Source organism: Apodemus sylvaticus, chromosome 9, assembly GCF_947179515.1.
Source record: "Apodemus sylvaticus chromosome 9, mApoSyl1.1, whole genome shotgun sequence".
Taxonomy (NCBI): Eukaryota; Metazoa; Chordata; class Mammalia; order Rodentia; family Muridae; genus Apodemus; species Apodemus sylvaticus.
In genome coordinates, this window is record NC_067480.1 from 53,345,639 (window position 1) to 53,370,145 (window position 24,507).

Genomic DNA, 24,507 nt, shown 5'->3' on the forward strand with positions numbered 1-24,507 from the left:
CTAGTTTGGCTGGCCAGCAAACCTAAGGAATCTCCTGCCTTTGCCCCCACAACTGGGATTACAAGTGCACACTATCACATTCAACTTTTTTTTTAATGTGGGTTCTGGGGTCTTCGTTCTTGTATGGCATGAGCTACCTGACCACCATTTCTTAATGTTGGTACATATGTAATTTTAAGGCAGAAAGTAAAAAAAATTGAGACAGAATCTCTCTGTGTAGTCCTGGCTACCCTGGAATTTGCTCTGTAGATCAGGCTGGCCTGGAACTTACAGAAATCCTTTTGACTCTGCCTCTGCTGAGACAAAAACTGTGCTCCACTATGCCAGCCCCTTAAAGTAGAAATCGTAAGCAGGAGAAAACACTATAGTAACCAGGAACTGCTTCCTCCAAAAATTAAATAGACAGCTAGTCAATTAAAAAAAAAAAAAAAAAAAAAAAAAAAAAACCTCTAAAACCCAACTTCCCCAATAAAATATTTGCACAGAACTTGAATAATCTTTGATAGAATTCTTCCAAATGCTAGAGTTCCATGAAAGGCCTTTTCTGATGTCTTAGTAAATTAAGTTGGGGAGATAGCTCTGCTGGTCAAAGTGCTTACTGTATACGCTCAATGACCCAAGTTCTGGTCCTGGAACTCATGTAAAAGCCAGACTCAGTGGTCAATGTCTGTGTATAATTTTAGTATGCCTAAGGCAAAATGGAAGGCAGAGATAGAATTCCCCTAAGTCCATCTGGTCTGGAGTATGCACTGACAATATAAACAAGAGAGACCTTGCATTGGAGTTGGAAGGTAAGATCTGATACCCAAGGTTGTCTTCTGTACTTCACTCATGTGACAAAGCACACACATGCTCCCCTCACACAATATACACACATACATCCATGCAAAAAAATAATCAACTGTACTTTGCATTTCATTGTATATAATTCAAGTGAAGCCATAAGATGATGCTAAAGTCTGGGTTTAGGCTATGTTCCTCTGGAAAGGACCAACCTGTGGGCTTTCCACCTTGTTCAAACCTCATAGCTAGACATAAATGTACATTGTGCTCATAAGGCTTGCCATGTTAGCTGGATATTGATAATCAAAAAGAAAACATTTTAGGACTACTAGATGGCACAGGGAGAAAGGTACTTGTATCCAATTGTGTGTGTGATTCCTGGGACCCACGTGGTAGGAGGAGAGAAGAAGCTCAAGCTCACGCAAATTGCCCTTTGACCTCCATATGCAGCCACGGCACCTGTGAGCTAGAGTGCACATTCACAATAAATAAATGCAATAAAAATTAAAACATTACAAACAAAATTTAACAAGAGATGGCCTTTGAAAAGGAAGCAGTCTAGCAATTAGAACACGGACTAGCAGTGCCACCTAGTGGTCAGGTGGCACGCAGACTTGCTGCTACTGCTCCATGGCCTGGAGGGGACAGACTGGGGACATCTTGTAAACTATCTCAGGAATGGTGACTGGTCCTGTAGACCAACACTGGTTGTTGCCCTGATGATAAAGATGCAAGCGACCTCTGTCAAGGTTGACAATTTCTTTGTCAAACAGAGAACTTCCTCTTCCTACACCCATGGAGATCTGAAAAGGTTGATGACTTTGCATGATCTCCCATTTTGATAAATATGAGAAAAAGGAAAAATGATAACAACACGTGCAAAATAAAAGCATTTGAAATATCTGAAAATCCAGGACTACTCTTCTGAAAGCCAGGATGCTGGGTGCTGGCTGTGTGGTATGGTGTGGTGTGGGGTGGGGGGTGTGTGTATGTGTGTTTCACAGCCATACTGTCCCTTCACCGCTCGCTGATCATTCTGTCCAACTTAACTACAAAATAGAGTGGCACAATTCTAATTCACAAATGACCTGTGGTAGTTAAGTTGCTTTCCAGAGCCCAGAGTAATTTAGAAGGGCTGAGATGCATGACTTACATATGCATGTGTGTATATGTTTAGGTGGCACTGGGGAATCGAACTTGCCAGGCAAATCCCACCACTGACCTGTCTCCAGCCCAAGAAGCCAGATTAACAGAAACTAAATAAAAAGTTTAAATTTTTTTTAAAAAGTGAAAAAGATTAGCATTTTGGCATTAGCAGAACAGTCAATTAAACATTGTTATTTTAGAGACAGAAAACTGATGGGATTCTCCTACCCACAGGATAGTAGGTCCTGTGAGGAAGTGGGTGTTGCACGCCTTTAATCCCAGAATTTGGAAGGCAAAGGAAGGAGGATTTCTGTGAGTTCAAGGCCAGCCTGGTCTACAAGAGTGAGTTTCAGGACAGCTAGGGTTAAACAGAGAAACCCTGTCTTAAAAAACAATCAACCAACCCACGAAAACTCTACAGCAATGCTGAAGGAAGGCTGAGCTGGACAGGAGTGCGGCTCCCACAGATGGATAAATGACAAGTTCAGGTTAAAGATCAGGAACCTGGTAGTCTAGTATGACCACTGACACAGACAGACTGCTTGGAGGGAAGACCAACTCTCACAGTAGAGTCTTCAAACACAACTTAGGAGTAGTAAGAGTCAAGGAGATAGACAATCTGTTCCTTTTCCCCTCTGTGGTACTGGGGGCTAGGCAAGCACTGTATCACCACATCTTAGCTCTTTCAGAAATGTTTCATTTATCTTGTATCTTTGTTTTCCTCCACTGTGGACATTGTAGCTTTTCTCGAAGGTACTGTTTCAAGAAAACAAGCACCTCTACTAGCACACATTCCATAATCTGTGGAAGAGGCGAGTACACAAGTCTCTCAGATGGGGAGAGCCTGACCTTTTTTCACGTGTATCCTTTCCTTCATAGGTTCATAACAGATGAAGCATGTGCTGGCCTCTCCGTTACCCTAAAGTCATCTCTTGCTTTGATATTATGGTCAGTTTGTCATTCCTGAAGCGAATCTAGTTCCTTTGGCGGTTTTATAAGAGCAAATCTCTTAGTTTGAGACAGGGTCTTGCTAAATTTTCTGGATTATCCCAAACTTGCTTCAGTCTTCCAAGTGTTAGGATTATAGACCTGTAACCATCATGGCCATTTTTTAAAAAATTACTTTACTAGTAAGTTAAGAGACATGACTTAAAAAAAAAAAAAGATTTTATGTGTGTGGCTGTTTTGCCTCTATGTTATGTCTGTATACTATATGTATGTTGTCTCCAGAACTGGGTATTTTTGAAGTTCTCTATGACATCTAAAGATAATGTATTTATTTCCTTTAAATTTTCCCCCTTAGAAATTAAAGCATATCTTCCATGACATTATACATAAAAGACTGATGATTTAAATGCTACTAAAAATGTTGGTAAAGGAAAACTTTTACCTGTTTTTCTGTTCCATTTATAACCTCCCTGACACCCCCCCACCTCCCCACCCCACACCACCCAAGCATACAGTCAAAGACTGTTTCCTTGAATAGTTTTTCCGCTTCCTGATTAAAAGGGAGGGTAGGAAGCTGGGTAACATTACCCCCACTTCAGGGCAACTTTGTCTTTGCCTTAATCCTCTTTGGTCTCCCAGACACAAGGCTCCTTCCTCTACAACAGTCACGTATGTCAAGGTCTGCTACTCTTAAGGTGCCAGTCTGACCCACCTTTTTTTTTTTTTTTTTTTTTGGTTTTTTCGAAACAGGGTTTCTCTGTATAGTCCTGGCTGTCCTGGAACTCACTCTGTAGACCAGGCTGGCCTCAAACTCAGAAATCTGCCTGCCTCTGCCTCCCAGAGTGCTGGGATTACAGGTGTGCGCCCTGACCCACTTTCAAAAAAAAAAAAAAAAAAAAAGTAAGTGGTGGTGGTAGTGGTTCACAATACAATGTGAGGACATCGGAGGTTAGCTCTGGAGTCCATTCTTTCCTACCATGGGATCTGGGGATCAAACAGTCAGCACAGAGAGTTCCCTTTTTCGTATTTTTTTAAAAAAGATTTATTTTCATTTATTATATCTAAGTTCATTGTAGCTGTCTTCAGACACACCAGAAGAGGGCATCAGATCTCGTTACGGATGGTTATAAGCTACCATGTGGTTGCTGGGAATTGAACTCAGGACCTTCAGAAGGGCAGTTTGTGCACTTACCTGCTGAACCATCTCTCCAGCCCCTTGTGTTTTTCAAGTTGGTTTGGCTACCGACTCCTACACAGTTTCAGACTGAGCACAGCGCTAGGGCTCTTTCAAAAATGTTTCGTTTATCTTGTATCTTTGTTTCCCTCCACTGTGGACATTGTAGCTTTTCTCTCAACTCCTACTGAGTTTCAACTCATTCTGTAGAACAGGCTGGCCTCAAACTCAGAGACCAGCCTTTCGCCACCACCACTTGGCTTTTTTATTTTGTTTAGTTTTTAACAGTTTTGCATGTAGCCCTGGCTGCTGGCCTTGAATTTTTTTTATATAATTTATTCTTATTTTATGTGCATTGGTGTTTTGCCTGTATGTCTGTGTGAGGGTATCAGATTCCCTGGAAGTGGAGTTGCAGATGGTTGTGAGCTGCATGTGAATGCTGGGAATTGAACTCAGGATCTCTGGAAAAGTAGCCAGTGCTCTTAACTGCTGGGCCATCTCTCTAAGCCTGCCCTGGCCTTGAATTTTTGACAGTCCTATTTCAGAATCCTGAGGGTTGAGGTTGTTGTCATGTAACACCATTCTCAATTTAAGGCTGTTCCTGATTTTTTTTTTTTTTTTAAATTAGGACAAGAATGGAGCTGCCCTCCCCCAACGTCTTAATGGACTATGTGAAACAAGTTAACCTATCAAGGCATTCATCTATAAAAGTAATGAATCTTCTCAAAACAAGCTGACTGTCCCTATGGCTTTCTCAGGAAAGCCTTATTCTTGAAGCATTTCTACAGAAATAATAGGTGAACAGGGACTGCATATGTGTTTGGAACCAAAAATTTGAACATGACTTAATAACAGGATATACTACACCCAAACTTCTAAAGGTGCTTTCTGTCACCTGAACATTGAGACTCCTCTCAGCCCCGGAGGGACAATCATTCCCTTGCCTAACCTTGTCCAGACACTGGGTCTCTGATTTGGTGTGTGCTTGCCTCCCTTCATCTGACTCACCTCCACGTGGGCGGCTCTCATTATCTCTTGCCAGTGCTTGTCCGCGTGACTCCCCAGAGCTCCCTTTCTCTCAGCCCGTCCTTTATATTGCCAGTGCAGTTAGCTGCTTTGACACTTGCTGATGACTCCAGGGTGAGTTGAGACTTGCATGCTAGCCCTCCTGGAGCAGCTGTGTCAGCATCTCTCATTCTGTCTCTGTCGTTCCATTTAACCCGAGCCTACTTTATGCTGTATGTTCAAGCCAGAAGTTAATGGTAGGTTTTGTTAATGAGACAAGGTTTCTCTGTGTAGCCCTAGAATTCCTTCTAGACCAGGCTGGCCTCAAACTCAAAGATCTGCTTGCCTCTGCCGCCTGAGCGCTGAGATTAAAGACGTGTGCTCTAAACACTGTATTCTTATTCTTTGCAGCTGTGTACAGACCCACTGGTGTGGGAATATGCATGTGTGTGCAGGTGCCCTCGGAGGCCTCAGACCTCCTCAAGGTGGAGTTTCAGGCGTCTGTGAGCCACTTGATGTGGGTGCTCTTGACACTGAGTACACCTTTCTAGCACTCTTCCCTTTTGCTTTGTTCTAATTTTGTAGACAGGGTTTCTCTGTGTACCCTGGCTGTCCTGGAACTAGCTCTGTAGACCAGGCTGGACTCAAACTCAAGAAAGGCCTGAATTGCCTCCTAAGAGCTGGGATTAAAGGCGTGCACCTCTGCTACCACCACCACCACCACCACCACCACCACCTGGCTTCTGTGTTTTGTTTTTTTTTTCTTCAATGCTCCTTTAAAGGAGTCCAGTGGTCCCAATGGAAACTACATTTGGAGTGTCTGTCTCAGGCCTCCATGATCTGCTTTACATATCTGTTTGTCCAAATTCTCAGAGTGCTCCAATTAAGAGCCCCTTTCTTCCTTAGAAAGGTTTTCTCCTATTAGAATGTGGCTAAACACATGGAGCTGGTTTTCAAAAGCGTGGATTTACTTAACATGCTGCTTCGTTTGCAGTGCATCTTCTCATAGCTTCAACTCCCAATATCCTGTATTCACTGCGTTTCAGTAATCATTACTGCAGCTGAAATCTTCCCTGGGTTTTCAGACATATTCTGAGAACATAGTTTACCACTTATTTGAGCATTTTAGTTATCTCCTTGTCTGGATGTAAGTATTTTTTGTTGCTGTGGTGTACACAGTCTTTTGTCCTCTGTGGTATAACCACAGCATGAAACAGAGAGTTTGATGGTGACGTTCATCCTTCTGTCATGGCCATGGAGAAAGCAGCACACCAATAGCTAAGTCTATGGTGATCTACAAGTCTACAGTAGACACTGCTGATGGTTCACCGATGAAGCCCTGTTAACAGGTATGTCAGACTAAGTCAAAAGGAAGAAAGACACCCTACATTAACGATACCTAAAATTTCACTTAGATGACAACAGAGCCTATGGGAGCAGGCCGTGTTTGTTTCTTCAGCACCTGCCAGTGGCTTGGTGAAAGCACACCTTGGATATGCTTGCCTTGTGTACTGATAATGGGTGCCTCTGCGGGACACCTAGCCAACACCGTGAATTGATGATCCCCAAACACACATTCTATTTTAAACAAATGTTCAAGCTGTTATGGTAGTAGAAGCTTGTAGAACCAGCAACTCCAGCGGCAGAAAGCGGGGCAATGTAGAGGGACACTGTAGGAGGAAAAAGAAATCTAAAACACAAGGGTCTAATGAAATACATTACTCAGCAACTTAGGCCAGTCAGTACCAGGTGAGCAGGAGGTGAGCCCCAGCAGCTTTGGGTAGCCTTCAGTCACTTTAATTTGGTCTTGGCCACTATAACCACTTAGCACATTTTATCTCTGTTTATGAATTTTCCTTGCCACAAGCAAAGCTTAGAAGGTGTAGTTCAAAGCGAAGTATAAAATACATTACTGGGATCTTATTAATTACTTACTGGCTCTATGGCTTGAAGAAAATATTTAAATTTCCTGACCTTCTATTTCTTCCCTTATGAAAGACAGAGAACATGTTTGTAAGGCAGTGGTGAAAACTGTCAACGATGTGAAAAATGAGTAACATGGTGTTTGGTGTATTATAAGTAGCTATAAAGCAGCTATTATTCTACTTGACTTTTTTTTTTTTTTTTTAGTATCATACTAAGTTCTAAAAGTCATGTTAGAGACAGCATATACTGACTCTACTGCAAAGTCTCTACAATATTGTATTAACGGTAACAATTTCTGGAAACTTCATAAAATAAAAAATACACTTACTATTGTCATTAATATGATCTTTAATAAATGGAATAATGCACCATTTTACAGCAAGCCTTTTAAACCTAAAGAACTGCCTTAAAACTTCCTTTGCCAATGTCTCTGTCTCAATACAATCTTTTTATTTAGGTTTATATATATCAAAGCATTTACTTACACTTATTCATAGAAAACTCTTTAGTGGCTTAATGTCAGCGTTCATAGTGGCATCCATAGATAATACAAAAGAAAAGTGATCTGCTTTATTTCATACTCACACTGCTCCGTCACACAACTTATACGGCACAGCAAGGTCTCAGATGGCTTATACAAAAGCAAAATAACCAAAAGTAATTATTCATAAATTCACACACAATACTCTATCTGTAATATAAGAGCAAAACACACCAACAAAAGATACCCGTTAACAAGAAAGAGGGTTCTGAGGAAGTGCCGGTACTGTCAGCTTTTCTTTTCCTAAAAAGCGTCCTCAGAAATGAATACTTGGTAGCTTATGTTTCTCCTGTTCATTCAGAAAAAGCATGGTGGCTACACATCTCCGTGTGTCAGCTATAACACCCTAAGAGTTAGTGTATTTTACAGTTATCCATGTAAATTCATTTGAAAGATTAGCAACACAAAATTAAGGATGATTCCAGCATACACAAGCACATACAATACAATCTCTATAGAAATGAAGACAAGGCATACAACGTTGCTTAAATAAATAAATGTTACCAGAAAAAAAAAAAAAAGCCACAGAAGTGAAGCAACTCAATATTAAATTGAAACCTAATTGCTTTGAATTGCATTTTTTTAATCATTAGTTTTCTTACTCTTATACATCTTTACAAATGTTTCTTTTATATGCTTACCACTGATAATAAGGCAGGGAGCCTGAGACAAGAGACTGCTTACAAAAAAACTCACTGCTAACATTTAAATATACAGCGGACCAATTAGAACTTGACTTTGTTGACTCAAAGAACTGTTTGGCTCTGACAATGTGAAAAGCTGGTCACTATAGCTCACCTTTTCAAAGTCATCAAGCAGTCACCAAAGCTAGAGCTGTCAGCTCACTTTTAGAAAGTCTTACAATGCTAATTATCCCGTAAGAAAATTCTATCTCAGAATTACCTTTCCTAATCATGTTATTAAAAAAAAACCAGAATGAAATATTTGCCCCATCATGTATATCCACAGACACAGGAACAGAAGTGTTTAAGCCAGTGCTTCAATTCCAAGTCTTAAATCTGCTATAACAAGTGGCCAATTAGTTGAGTCATTCCTTCTATTCAATAATTACATAACTGGGCAAGTTTTATGATTAATGAAATCAAGCATCATGTTGATGCGAATTAAGTCAAATATGATGAAACATTACTATGCAACAAACACTTTTAAATATTCAACTAGATGTAATTGCTTGTTAGCAACTGAACTCTTTCAGTGTTCAAACAGATGAAAGGGGCCCTGAGTTTTCAAGTAATACTATGTCTAAAACTGAATTCCAAACCATGAAGATGTTTCTGGAATTTAAAATACAAATTAAATGGGGGAAAAGCATTTTAAAAAGAAAGAACAGTCAAGTTGTAAATTCAAGTACAGTCTATTTTCTTTTTAAATTCAGTTACAAACTAGACATCCTAATGAAGCAATCTAGTTCTAAAGGTTCTGTTCCAGATTTCAATGTCGGCTGCAAACTACATTTTACAAGGGAATGTGTATGTTTACAATGCTCATTAGAAACACCACAAACATCAGTAAAAACAAAATGGAAAAATTTAAAAAGACTCAATAGATTTATTTGGGGCATAATCTTAACATAAAGTATACCTTCTCAAAATTCATATGCCATGGGATAAATTTTTAAGGATTTCCTTTCTATGCAAACACCTAGCTTTAATCACTTAAAAGTTAAAATGAAAATTGTCTTAGTCCAGTCTATTCTACAAAAACAATGATAAGCATTTCAAAAGTGGTCTACAAACATACAAAAATATCCATGAATACCTAATTTTTGTAGGGTCTGCTTTTGAAAATTAATTTTGCATTTAGTGTTTAATACAGTATTTGATAAAGAAAAATGTATATTTGTTGTAGCTCAATCATAATACCCAAACATATAATACTAATATTATACTGTAACATAGGTTAAAGTTTAATGGAAAAAAAGATACACAATTATGTATGCATGGCTTTTTAGTTATATCTGTACAGATGTAAAAATCATAAAACATACTTTAATAGAAAAATGTTAGATAATATAAAAATTAGGTGCTGATTTTCAGGTGGTCGGATGATTAAATCCAATGGTAACATCTTTATTCTCAATTCTATCAAACTACTGTGCTATAAATTAACTGGAGTAATTAATTTGAATAAACATAGAATTTTAGTGCTTTTAAATATAAATAAAGTAATTATAATAGATTTGAGAAGCAAAAAACCCTGAAGGAAGTGTAACAATTTGATCTGATGAACTGGTGCTGAGCAGCCTGAAGCTGACTGAAGAGTGTTAGAGACGATGACCATCTCTTCTCCCTGTTAGGTATGAGAAACAGACCTTAAATCAAACAAGAAAGACAGAACAGGTATGAAGAAAACTTTCCTGACAGGCTCTACACCACAAGAGACTTACAGAGAGGAACAGGCAGGCGTTACCACCTCTTTGGGCACAAGGAGATTTTCTGTGTTAATGTGGACACTTAATAGAAAAGCCTTTTTTGATAATAACCTTTGTTCAGTAGCTCAGAAAGAAACTGGCTAGACTGACAGAATCAAAGAGCACAGGAAGGGATCATGTAAGGTAGTTTTTGGATGAAGTTTGCATAGTTTATAAGCTAAAAAAAATAAAAATTTTTAAAACAAAATAAAACAAAACAAAATACACCACAACCCACTGCTAGTCAAGGGTGTGACTATTTAAAATTACCATAGCCTAAAAGAGACTCCTATGGTCTATGAGGGGTGTTACACACTTCCTAGAATGACTGGTCTAGAACAGTAGAATTAGAATGTGTGCAGAATCTTCAAAAGTTAAGAATATAAGGTAATTATATATTTTCAAAAATCTGTGGATAGTTATGTAACAACATATACATAAGCTTATAAAATGTGATATGATGTAATATCAAATTCTGGAAGTGAGTGACTCCCAATGAAATATTTATGTCTATAAACATGATAAGAGGAAACCAGTATTTATTGGTTTTTTTCTATTTTAAATGACTAACAAAGAGTAGAAGTACACTGTGATAGCTGTACAATATCAGGTGTTCCTTTGGGATTCAGAAATCAAACTCGGAAATATTTTAAGTAAAATTTGTAATTCCCACTGATTTGAGTGCTCCTTATTTTCTCACTCAGAATCAACATACACGTTCTGGAACAAGCATACATACGTATGGAAGCAATACTAGTCTGCTTTATAAAAAGAGTATTAACTTTGTATTCTTTCTACAGATTATTTAGTTCTCTGGATTAACAATTTTTCTGACATTGGTAAAGCCAAAATTTTAAAGATGGAGTCAAGGGATTAAGAAGATTGCAAATTTACATGCAACTCTTTCTCCCAAGTGAGGCGTAGGAGCCACGTTAGGGAGCTCCTGTCCCCTCAGCTATGTTTCTTTTAACATTCACCTTGCCTTTTGTTCTGCTATGTAAAAATAGTAGGAGATAGGTAAAACGAACGTTAAGATGTAGGCTGAAGTTAGTATTGAATTAGGAATTTTTTTTAAGCAATAGTGATTGTGGACCTTTATTTATCTAACTTAAGATCATTAAGGTACCTGGCTTGGCTTACACACAAACGGCAGGTCTGCTGGTGTACATGTCAGTACACTGCACATCAGTTCATAAAAATGTAGGCCGTGTGTTGTGCATGAAAGACACATGGGGAGTCAGACCCAGAGTGAAATCCCAGGTGTGTCTGACTATGAAAGATAGACAAATTTCCTCTTTTTTAGTTCCTCATTTGTAAAATATGAATATTATAATATGGTTGCTCTGAGGATGAAAACATAAGTGTATGTAATGCCAGTTTTCAGCACAGGTCTTCATAACCTTCTACAGAAGCAGTGTTTTTTAAATTATACATTTAAATTATTTAAATAATTTTATTCTATAAATAATTCAAACCAAGTTTTTTCCATTACTTAGCTCTGATATATAACTAATATTTTAAGATTTACTTTTGTCATTTATAATTACGTGTATGGTGTGTTGGGGGTGGGATGGGGTATTATGTGCATGTCACTGGAGGCCAAAAAAGGGAACTGGATTCTATGGAAGTTGTGAGCTGCCAGGCAGCTGCTGGGAACTGAACTTGGGTCCTCTGTAAGCACAGGAAGCACTGTTATTTTTACGCCATCTCTCCAGCCCCACAATTAGTATTTTCTTAAGGGAACTAACATCATACTCTGATGTCCTATTATGATGTTTTTAAGATTACATTATTATCCAGAGAAATCTTTTTAAATTGAATGACTTTTATTCAAAAGGCTTACATTACAATTAATTTGTGTGTGTGTAATTTTGTGGTAAATTCCATTTCAGCTTCAAGAATCAGATTAAATAAATCTAACTAGTAATTTAAGTTATTAAAGGGATTTCTGCATGCTGTGTATTATAGATTTCAAAATTTATTAAAATGACCTATATTTACTACCTTTCCTATTCTTCAAGCAGTTCAAAGGATTATTTGTTTTAAACATATTTGTGTGAGGTGGGAGGGAAACTATAGAGATTTCTTTTATCTGGCATATTAATTTTTAAAGCATTCAATTATTAAACATTAAAGACTTGGAAAATTCAGAACTGATTGGCCTGAATACAAACTATTAAAAAAAAAACTGTAAATAAAGGGTCATTTATTCTTAATGTTTCAAATTGGAGATGGGAGGAATATAATTTATTTTGATTTAAAGCTGATCTGAAATGCATTTGAAAGCCATTTGGACAAAAGAAATAAGTGAAAGATACAAATTATTTGTTACATAGACAAAGGACAGTAACCAATTAAGGGAAAAAAAACCAAAATACCAAAAAACCAAAGAACAACTGTATGCCAGAAAACAAAAACATATATTAAGACTCTGAACCACAAGAGGGGCCAATGAAACAAAAGTGAGAAAGGAATCCTGGGCACAAGTGAGATAATCTTAATCCTAAGAACTGAGAGCTCCGGTCAGCGTCCCAGCTAACGACACAGTAAATGCTGTGACATCAGAGCACGGCGGATGGCAAGTAAGGGAAGCTCATGTATGAGTTAAACCAAAGGAAAGATGAGAACACGGTGTTCAAGACAGAAGATCCAAAATCAGGAATTTGGAGATTTGCCCTGAACTTTTTATCTCCCTGCTAAAATTGAAAATGTAATCAGATAATAGATATTAAGGATTCTGAGTATCTGAAAAAGCATGGGAACAATCTGTCTGAAAACTGAGAGGAAGCAATTTTTAGGGAAAATTCCTAAATTTTTGACAGAAAGTCTTTATTAATAGTCTCAGAAACTGTGGTTTCAGAGATCATTAGTAAAAGAAACAAAAGCCGTGTGACAGCGACATCACAGCATGTCATCACGGGAAGCATGCTCTACAACACACAGTGAATGCTGCTTGCAGTCAAAGAACATGTGAAACTGGCAGAAGGAGAAACTACAAAACCAGGATTAGTGAAGAAATAAACTTAGGAAAGACAGAGGGTCAGTCAGTCTGCTCAAGGGTCGTGTAAGTCTGGCAGCAGGCCTGTTTCCTTAGGGAGCTGGCGTGCTGGCTGGACGAGCTTTCCACAGCGTTTCAGGTCATGGGAGGAGGAGTCATTTTTCACAGAGAACTGTCAGGCTGTGCTGGGAAACAATGAACCATACTACAGATTCAAATCAACTATCACTTACTTCTGAAGTTATTATAAATAAAAATGTAATTTAATTTGTGATGGCCAGAGAATGAAAGTTACTACACTAATCACCTTGCCCAGATACTTATTTAAAAATTCCATGTAGGTTTAGCTCTATACATTTTCTGATAAAAAATATTTCTTAAATAATGAATACAGACATGAACATATACATAGAAAAATAAAATGGAAAAGGCTAATATTTGCTATCTTCTGTTTTGTTCTATGCTCTCTTATGAACTTCCAAAATCAGAACCAGATATGCTTATTACAATGCCTGGAAGGAAACAGCGTTCGGAAGGTCTGAAGACAGTGGCATTTCAAAAATGGTTTTGCTAAGTCCTTTGTGGAGCCCTTTGGACAGCGTCTGTTTATCTCCATATGGAGAAAGCTAGACAATGTTCATATTATCGAAGAACGGGGAAAATGTTTCAACAATGGAAGAATGTGTGCCCTGCTAGGAAGCGAGCAGATGAGAAAGCTTTGTGGTCTATAGACTATTGCACATTCAAATAAAATATAAGAGAAAAGAATGTCCAACAGATTATGGTAAAAAACATGTTAACATACAAACTAGCTTGTGCCCAGAAATAAAACATGGATACCAGACACCATTGCAGTCAAACCTGTCTTCATTTGCTTCTGTTTTAATGACCTTTAGAAAATGGTCCAAACTGATTATCAGCAATACATTGTTTTTGCTTTTTTTCTTAAAAAAATATTTTGAGACCACTTTTGATAAGCACACATATAATGTGGTCATAACAGACAAATATAAGTTTAGCGAGACTAAACAAAAGTGCAAAACTTAAAAAACAAAATTAAAAAATATGGAAGCATAAGCTAAAATTTTCTGCATAGCTGAAATCTATTTAAAGCAAGTCCTTGCTGAGAGTGGGAAGGGGAGCTGACAGGAGGTTAAAGCAGTTTGCTTTTTAAATGTCTTCTGCATGTTTAAATGACGCAAAAAAATAATTTTACTGCATAAGCGTGAAAACATCTCACAGACAATTCATTCCGCTATCTTTAGACACCATGGTTGTGGCAGTGCCTCCCTCTGAGAGGTACACAGCAGTGCTAGATTTAGAGTGGACTGCCCTGTCACTGCCGTTGTTGTTGACCTCACAGTCCAGAGGCTCGGTGGAGATGACCCAGGTGGAGGGGCGCCACCGCTTAAGAGAGTATGGAGTTTTCACACGTCTCTTGATCTTTTCTCCTGATCCTGATTTGCCATCTTGTGTTGACTCACCTACTGGAAACAAAAGTATAGGAAATGAGCTGTGTAAAAGGAAAATATTAGTAAAGGAGTTTGTTGGGTATATAATGCAATTGATGGAGTGCTTGCCTAGAATGCAAAGGGTCCTGGCCCCACCCAGTACAAGAGCCTCGGTAGGGCAATCCTAGCACCTTGGAAGTAGAGGCAAGAGGGTCAGAGGCTCAAGATCCTCCTCCACCACACAGCTACTGCACAAGGCCTGCCCGAGCTATATAAGAGCCTATCACCAAAATCAAACAAAACTAGCTGGATGAGAAAATAAAGGGGCTGAATTTCACAAACAGATCAGATCAGCATAGAACCCACTGAAAGACATTTCTTGAAATATGTGATCATACTAGGTAAGGTTTTTCTAAGCAAAATTCAATCAACTCAGTTTTGAGTCTTATCTAAAAAAATAATTAAAACTCACAAGAAATAAGAAAATTCAAAATTCGTAATTATATTCTGAAATTCTTTTGCTGTGGTGTAGACTCCAATGTGCTAAAAGCACAGATCTTTTGCTGTGGTGTGACTTAATGCTGATAGCTGGGTTAGCTGTGGGAGGGTGACAGTCCTGTAATCCAAGTTCCTAGGTCTGAGGCAGAAGGGTATTAAAGTCAAGTGTAGCCTTTGGCCACAATGAGTTACAGAATGAATCCTGGTCTCAAAAGGACAAAGCAAAACAATGTCCAAAGTGGACCAGATCAAAGGCCTCTAACATGTAATAGTTTTGGAGGGATGACCATTTTCCCACTAATTCTCTGTTTTCATTCTTGACAAGATGCCTAAGGATGCAGAAGCACTAAGGGTGTGTCAGTCAGCGTGTGATATAAACCACTGGAGCAAAGGGCCAGGTTTTCTTTGTGGTTTTGGAGACCAAAACCTGGGCCTTGTATGCTACAGGCAGGTGTCCTACCTGTGAGCTACAACTCCAGGCTATTCTGAGAGCTTTTTTCAGCCCATTTTTAGTTTAAGAAAGCTTAAAACACATAAAAGAAGTCCTTTGACTTCTATGATTTATTAAGATCTGGGTGTGTTGGCACACCCCTAATCTCAGGACTTTGTGAGTTTAAGACCAGCCTGATATATACAGCAAGTTCCAGGCCAGCCAGGGCTTACATAAAGACCCCTTATCTCAAACATACATATACCAAACAAAGACTTACTAAGGTTAAAAACTAAATATAGATTTAACATATTAACATGTATAGCAAATATTTCAGAAGTAAACATGGTGTGATATCACTACTTATGCCATGATACTACTGAATACTGATTTAATTTCATCTGTCACAGCAAATATGTGAACCACACACAGCAAAGCCATCAAGTAAAACACAGATTACATTGGTAATTCTTCTACCTGTGATACTAGCTTTTTAAATTGCCATTGACCAAAAAGAAAAAGGTGGGGGGAGGAAAGAAAGAAAACAATAATAATCTAATTACTTCCAAGGCCCAGTCACTTTGTCTCTGGAAGTAATAAAGAATCGCTAGTTGAAAACACAACATGATTCTATCTTATTTTACTGTCCCAGAGGATCCTGCACAACCCCCTCCACTTACTCTGTATACTGCAGCCATCCAGGATATTTGTGGCTGAAAGGTCCAGAGAACTGGGCCTCTGTGCTCTCCTGGGCTTCGATGGCCCAGGGTCTGCAGCTGTGCTTGTAACACCTTGTGTACGGACATCTTGTTCTGAGCATGGGTTGCTGTTGTTGTTATTGGAATTAGTTCGGCCACCTTCTAATGGCCGTTCCCTCCTGTCTACCAAACGATCCAGAACCCCTTCATCATGGCCAGCCTGTTGCTCTCGTCTCAGTAAAGGTTCATGCTCATCAGGACTGGAATTGATATTCAGCCTGGTATCCTCACCAATAAATTGATTCTGCAGCATCTCTTGGGCCCTATGTGCCACTATGTTGGCTGCCTGGCCAGACGGCACTGCCCCATTGGCATACTGGGTTGTGGCAGCATGGGAATTAACATTGTGGCTTCTACCTGCCACACCATTCATAGTTACTGTCACCACATGAGGCTCTGCTGCATTGATGGTATTCATCTTGGCAACTCCAGTTTCTACTTGTTTCAAGTTTGATTTGTGCTTGTTGCCAAATTTTAGACGGGGTTCTTTTGTTGAATTTTTGGTGTTCAAAGGCAAACTAGTAGGTCTCTTAGGAAGGTTCTGTTGCTTAGGGAGAGGGTAGATCTGAGCAGGTGGAACATCAGGAATTAAACATGCTTGCCCATTTGCAGCCTGTGTGAAGTCCTGTTGCCCAGTCACTTCCACTGCAAGCTTTATGAGCGGATAAAGCAAGCTAGAACTGGTACTGCTCAATGGGTCTGGCCCACTGAACTGCTTCAGAGAATGCTCCATGAGATTCTCATCTGAGCTTTCCTTGAGGTTCTTATCAACTTCTTTTGGGTCTAGCTTATTAGTCTCCAAGTCTTCTTCTGTCAGCTGTAAGCAGACAGGGGTTGGCCCGATTGACTGTGCAACGTTTGTGGCATGCAAATGTGTCTCATCTGGGTACGGCATCTCAGATATGGTGGTCATGCCAGTACTGGGAGTGAGGCCGGTGGTGTTTGTGGTGGTTGTGTTTGTGGACAGGCTTGTGACGCTTGTTTCTGGGCTAGGGATTCGAGCTTGTGCTTGCTGTCGTTCATAATTAATTGAATTTCGGTTCTTTTCTCCTATTGTCAGCGGTGTGCTGGACATCGAATGCTCAGAGGAAATATTCTTCACAATGCTGTCAGTGTGATGGATAGAGTCTTCAATATATGAGGAAGAGGAATAATCTGGGTAAGGCCCAATTTTTGGCACACGCCTATTATGTGACAGGTTGCTTGAAGAGAGAGAAAAATGTATGACATTGAGAACACAAACTTATAACAAACTGTCTATTCCAAGCAAACACCACTGATTCCAAAGTCCCACTGCTTTTATTTTATGCTTTACATTCTTCTTATTGCACTCATTTATTCAATATATATGGGGCAAGCGCAGAAGTCAGAGGACTACTTGTAGGAGTTGGTTCTTTTCCAATGTGTGGGTCTCGGGAATCAGACTCAGACTGTCAGTCGGGTTTGGTGCAAGCACTTCACCCCCACATCTCTCACCAGTTCAGTTTTACTCTGCACTCATGTTTAAGAGATTACTTCAAAATCCTGATAATTGTTAACAGCTTGGTAAATACAAACTTTATGAATTTTTTTTTAAATGCCTTCTGTAAGACTATGTGAAAATCTATATAGTTCCAGAATAAAACTTTTATGGGTGCTCATTACTTTGGTTTACAAGAGTTAACTTTGAGCCTAGAGGGATGACTCGGTAGTTAAGTGGCTCAGCTACTCTTTGATTTCCAGCACCCACATGATAGCTCACAAATGCCTGTAATTCCAGTCCCTGGAGATCCAACACCATCTTCTGGCCTTGGCAGAACAAAAACAAAATCTAAGAAAAAATATATAAAAGAGCTAATTCAAAAAATCTCACCTATAATTTTATAACAAAGAACAATATACTTTTAATAAACTGTATATGTGTACAAGTGGATAGTTTTGTAACTAGAGGAACCATGTGATGTATTTATTTTGTATCTCTGTAATCCTAGATCCAGTAGTATATGCTAGACGAATATGTTATAGACTAGGTTCAAATGGCCAAATAACAAGAAGAACATAGAATTTGTTTCTTTTCCCCGAAACATGCTCACCTAAGAGCACCAAGCAGCAATGCAGCGTATGCATGGGAAGCCACTACTGGGGAAAGCTGTAGAACTAGGCATGAGGTGGGAGGTGACACTCAGAGGAACTGAGATTCAGGGCACTTCTTTAGTTACTGGATGCACGGCTAGCATCAGCACTCCTGGGCCTGACAGCTCTGGACTGCCTCTAATTATTCTTTCACTTATTAACTACTCTATAGTTATTTAAAATCTCATTACAGAAAACATTAGGGATAGCCTTCACTCAGGTGACTAAGGTACTAAGACATTAACAGATAAAGACTGAAGAGACTCAGCAGCTGTAGGAAAGTAGGTTCTACAAAAGAAGATTGCTGAATTACAGGGAACAACATCTGTAACATCAACAAAATACAAATACACTTTTAAGAAGGTGTTGTTGTACAACCATGAAAAGGGAAGCTGAGGAGATATGGAGATGTCAAGGCTCAATAAAATAAAGCCTACAGTGCAAATACCTAGTGAATGAACTATCATTTAAGGAAACTCAGGAGAGACTAGCAGTGGGAGGACCCATTCCAAGAGTTGCGTACACAAGAAAAGGGGAAAAGTTAAAGGAAAGGAGAGACATAGGATTTTTTCCATATCATGCAAGAAAAATTACCAAGTATTTAAAGTAAAAGTTTCAGCTAACCCTTTAAGACTTTATTTTATGTATATAAATATTTGCCTGCAGATCCTGTGTGCACTGTGTGCCTGTGTGGTACCTGAAGAGGTTAGAATAGGGAGTTGGACTCTTGGAATTGGAGTTACACATGGTTAGGAGCCACCATGTGGGTGGTGCTAGGAAATGAACCAGAGTTCTCCGCAATAGCAACAAGGGCTCTTAAGCACTGAGCCATCTCTCTAGTCCCTTAAGCTGAATCTTGACAGATAAATAAGTGCATTGGTTACATACTACAGGGCAGCAGAAATACGGAATGAAGATGGAAGCAGAAGACTTTCTAATACATGTGGAGTGAGAACACGTCTATGTAGAACAGCTGGTCTCAACTCTCCCTGAGTTGTGATAGCTGGAGCCCATTCTATTTATTAGTAGTGTAAACTGCACATAGCACAAATTGTTCTTACAAAGGAGAATAGAAAATAGAAAAAAATTTTAAAGAAAAGTATACTTTTAACCACATGTCCCCTGATAATATTTTCCTGGGTGTATTTCTGAAACTTTTAAAAATATTTTTATAAAGACTAGTTTCTTGTCCTGTATCTTTAGATATAAAAGTACATATTGTCTTCTTGTATTAATAACAAATAAATATGTTCAGAATAAGAATGAAAGTACTAGAAGGCAGAGACGGCTCCGTGTTTAGGAGCGTACATTCTTCTTGAAGAGGACCTGACTTCAGTTCCCAGCCCCAGAGCTCACAAACTGCCTATCATCCCAGCTCTGGGGGATCTCACTCCACCCTAACACATCTGTACATCCCTGCTCCCACATCCACATAATTAAAATAACAAAAATAAATCACTTTAAAAAATGGGACTACTGAAAGAAAATGATACCCTTTCACACTAATAAGTATGAGTTATCACACTATAAGGCAGGCTAGCGAGTATTGATCCCTGTCCTTTATTTGGTCCCAGTCGCCAACACCTTCAGAGAGACGCCAAACCCCTGGGGACCTTACCGTTCGTTCTGCACAGCAGTTGACATTGGGTTGACCGTTGGGCTCACAGACTTGTTTCTCTCCCATATCATCATGAGTTCAGCCATTCTCTCCTCTGCACACTGTGCAGTGAGCCGAGCCTCTGCATCCTGGTCCCAGCAGTCTTCGATTGTCTCCTTGAGTGACCTCACTGCCTGTAGCACAAAATACACACAAGACAATTGCCATTTTAAAAAACTATATTCAGGTTTTTAATTTAAAATATCAAAGTAAATCAGGTTTTGTGTGTGTGTGGTTTTTTGGTTTTTGTTTGTTTGTCTGTTTCAAGACAAGGTTTCTCTGTGTAACCCTGGCTGTCCTGGAATGCATTCTGAAGGCTAGACTAGCATTGAACTCTGAAATCCTCCTGCCTCTGCCTCCTAATGCTGGGCTTAAAGATGTGAGCCATCATACTAGGCTCCAAAAAATAATACTTTTACTAGGCTCTTAAAAAATATAATAAAATATTCTTCTAAAAAAGTAAAAAGTGAGGGATCCCTAAAAACAAAAGAGTAAGTAAATAAGAAATTTTTAAGTTAGCTCCTTGAAGGTCCTCTAAGGACCAAGCAACTACGGTAAGTTGAATGTGTTTCTTCAAGGCCTGGGATTTACATCACTATTGTTAATTCAGAACCCTGTTGTCAATAGCTACTAATCACACTTCAAAAATAAGTTTTAAGTAACAGCAGGAAGTGGCTCAGAGGGCAAAGTCACTTGTTGCACAAGCTGGGTGATGTTAAGACTGATCACCAGAATTCAACTAAAGATGGAAGGAGAGAACTAGAGAAATGGCTCAGCAACTAAGACCACTGACTGCGTTTTCAGAGTATCTGGGTTCAAATCCCAGCAACTACGCAACAGTTCCCAACTGTCGTAATTCTAGTTCCAGTACCCTCATACAAATGTGCATGCATGCGTACACACACACACACCCCCCCACACAGTAAAGGAAAGGAAAGGAAAGGAAAGGAAAGGAAAGGAAAGGAAAGGAAAGGAAAGGAAAGGAAAGGAAAGGAAAGGAAAGGAAAGGAAGGAAATCTCTTTAGACTTGTTTCTGTATTTATTTATTTTATGTATCTGAGTGCTGAATGTATACACACACACACACCACATTTACATATATATTCAATGTAATATTGAGTATTTTTTATCAGAGAAGCCTATATGAGGCTAAAATTCTTTTAGCACTGTTGGTGACATTTTAAATGTTCCTAATAGAATGCCCAGCAAACAAATTTGAAGCTTAAACCTGCAAAATAATAGTGTCCTGAGGTTTGAAAGCTCCCTATATACTAGGTAACCTAAAACCCAGGTACATGTACTTGGCAGGACGCAACTCAGAACGATCTGGGAAGACCATAAGCATCAGTAAACAGGGATCTTTAGGTTTAGTATTACTTAGAAGTGAACTGATCCAAGGTCCTCTGCAAGAGCACAAGTGCTCTTATCTGCTGACCCTTCTCTTCAGCACTCTCCACCTTAAGAAAGTAATTATTTAAAAAGAATTATTTTTATTTTTTTATATATATGAGTACACTGTAGCTGTCTTCAGACACACCAGAAGAGGGCATCAGATCCCATTACAGATGGCTGTGAGCCACCATGTGGTTGCTGGGAATTAAACTCAGGACTTCTGGATGAGCAGTCGGTGCTCTTACCTGCTGAGCCATCTCTCCAGCCTGAAAGTAATGTTTTTAATAAGCAGAACAGCTATAAAAGATAGACATTATTTTTAAAAGACTTACAATAATATTTTAAAACAGCAACAAAATTTCAGTATTTGAGTGGTTAAACAGCAGATATAAGCAGACAGAAGAAAGAACCTGTGAACTTGAAGATGGAAAACAAAATGATTCAGTCTAAGGCCAGAAGTCAAAAGAATAAGGACCAGGGACTAGGACACACGTGGGCATGGTTCTCAGAACAGGAGGAATACTTAACACGTGGTTTAAACTCCTCAAATTAAACAAAATAAGTGAATCCACAGACCCAAGAAACTTGATGAACAGTAGTAAGCAGGATAAACCCTACAGCTTCATGATAACAAAATTTACAAAAGAAGTGTCATAAACTAAAAATATAGACCCTGATAATGAGGAATTTTTAAAAAGACTCTCCAAAAAGATCAGCTCTCTAATTTCTCAGTGGAAGCCATGGATGCAAGATAGGTGTGACATATTTAAAGCACTGAAATAGAAAACAACTGCTAAGGGGCTGATGAGATGGCTCAACGGTTAAGAGCACTAGCTGTTCTTCCAGAGGTCCTGAGTTCAATTCTCAGCAACCACCTGGTGGTTCACAACCATTTTTAGGTGGATATCATGCCCTCTCCATCCAGTCAGACATATATGCAGAAGAGCACTCATAATTAATTTAAAAAAACCTGTTAAGAAGAATTATGTATCAAATGAAATTATCCTTCAATAATGATGAAATTAAGACAATCTCAGATATATCAAATCTAAGAGTTCATTGCTATTAGACATGCAAAGTAATTACAAATAATTATAAGAGCTAATAAACTGTAATTTAAATAGCTCTTCCTTATTAAGAGAGAATTGACGAAACTTAGGTCATTTTAATAAAGTATCTACTTCCTCCCTAATTCTTGTACTGCGTTGTTACTGCAGTGAAACTGGTCTCCTCCGCCCTCAGCTGTATCTCATCAGGTTTAAATGGATTTGTTGGAAGTAAACCAAGTATTACAAATCCCTTACTTTGCAACTTCATCTTAATTTGAAGTAAAAAGTTTTCAGGTAAATCTGCATGTGCTGCATATCCCACAATAGTAGGATTGCAAACAGATACTTCAAATAGATCTTAGTTGTGGTGAACTCAAACCATTTAAAGAAGATAAAAAGAAGCTGCAATTTATTTTAACAAATTTTCATAGATTTCATAGCCATCTCCCCATGGGGTCAGGAGCTCTGCAGATCCCTGGTAAAGTACAACTCATCCTCTCATCTCCTACTGGGGCTCTTAAGGAGTTGCCCAAGTTTCCACAGCAGAAAGTGCAATTAGAGGCAATCATATGTATATGAACATAATAAGAAGCTCTTTAATGGCCATATACTTAAAGATTGCCATCTCATTTGAAACACAAGCCTGCTTTGACATTAATCTATTAACAAAGATGACCAGTAAGATTAAGTTCAATATATCTGAATGGAAATATACAGGAACTCTCTAGTCTCTGATATAATAATGAAAATATTCTATTCTACTAAGACAATCTGTAAATGGAATGTGAAAATATATAGTGAAATGATTTAAATTACTATATTCATGCTTTTTCTTTAATTATAGTTAAGAAAATTAATTTGTACTAAGTATAAAGTTGTACTGAATACCTTCAGAAGTAGTCTTCTTAAAAGAGAGATCACTGAGGAAATATGAAGCCTCTTAAAAATATAAGTATGATTACAGAAGCTGAAATAAAAATTTTTAAATTCATTTACTGGGGAGAATGGCATGTGGTGTGCAGGTAGCAGTCAGAGGACAACCTGCATCAGTCAGTTCTCCGTCCACTCTGGATTCCAGGGACTGAAATACGTCATCAAGCTTGGTGGCAAGGGCCTTGGCCTGATGAGCTATCCTGCCATCCAGGAAATTAAAAAATACACTGAAGAAGTAACTGCCACAACAGTGCTGGAGAGAAATGAACAAAGGACTCAGAAGGTAAAGCTGAGCAAGTCCTGAACGACACTGAGCAGCGGTGAAAACCAGATGGAAGCTGGTTAGCTCAGATGGTGGACTGTCAACACACATGAGCCTGAGTTAGAGGACAGCACCACAGCCAGCACAGCAGCACACACGTCAGAGGTGAAGGTGGGGATTCAAAGTATGCTCAGTTACCTAATTAGTGTGGGCACATGTAGCCCTGTTTGCCAGACCCTACCCCACCAAAAAGTTGGAAAATACATGTAAGAAATTCAGACTTGAAGTGTCAGGTGGTTCAATATTAGTTTAATGAGGATTCAAGGTCAAAGAAATATAAGAAAAGAAGTCATTTTAAAATAAACACTGGAGAACTTCTGATTGAGCAAAGTCTTAAATTTTCTTTCTTTCTTCCTTTTTTTTTTTTTTTTGTTGTTGTTTTTTGGTTTTTTGGTTTTTTGAGACAGAGTTTCTCTGTGTAGCCCTGGCTGTCCTGGAACTCACTCTGTAGATCAGGCTGGCCTCAAACTCTGAAATCCGCCTGCCTCTGGGATTAATGGCGTGTGCCACCACTGCCTGGCTAAGTCCTGAATTTTCAAACTGAAAAATCTATTCAATACCCAGGAGGAAAAATACGTGAAAAGATCCATGCTAACAAACATCCAAGTGAAATTTAAAAACTGCTATGGCAAAATAAATCTTAACAGCTTTCAAACAGACAAAAAGCTGGGTGTGGTGGAACATTCTGATAATCCCAATATTGTGGGCTGAACGCCAGGTCCTTGGTAGTGGAACTGTCTGGGAAGGATTAGGAGGTGTACCCTTGATGGAGGCAGTGTGCTGTCACTGAGGGTTTCAAATGTTCCAGCATCATGCTTGCATGCATGCTACCATGATCATCCTATCATTATGATCATGGACTAACACTTTGTAACTTAAGCAAACCCCCAATTAAATGCTTTATAAGTTGCCTTGATTGTGGTGTCTCTACCTCTAAAATAGTAACTAAGTCA

General features: G+C 38.8%; 1 protein-coding gene across 2 annotated transcripts in view; it reads right to left on the reverse strand.

Annotated features, from left to right (window-relative positions):
* Nucleotides 1-7,310: 7,310 nt before the first annotated feature.
* The window catches only part of Bmpr2 (bone morphogenetic protein receptor type 2), a 114,996-nt gene continuing 97,799 nt past the window's right edge, over nt 7,311-24,507 (reverse strand). Inside the window, exons 11-13 of one of the 2 annotated variants that reach the window (XM_052192234.1) lie at nt 19,820-19,992; nt 16,012-17,291; nt 7,311-14,436 (exon numbers count right to left, since the gene is read on the reverse strand). In XM_052192234.1, the coding sequence (XP_052048194.1) occupies nt 14,189-14,436; nt 16,012-17,291; nt 19,820-19,992 (1,701 nt within the window). In that variant the 3' untranslated portion in view covers nt 7,311-14,188. Of the gene's footprint in view, nt 14,440-16,011; nt 17,292-19,819; nt 19,993-24,507 lie in introns of both variants that reach the window. The other variant, XM_052192232.1, reaches the window with a different exon arrangement.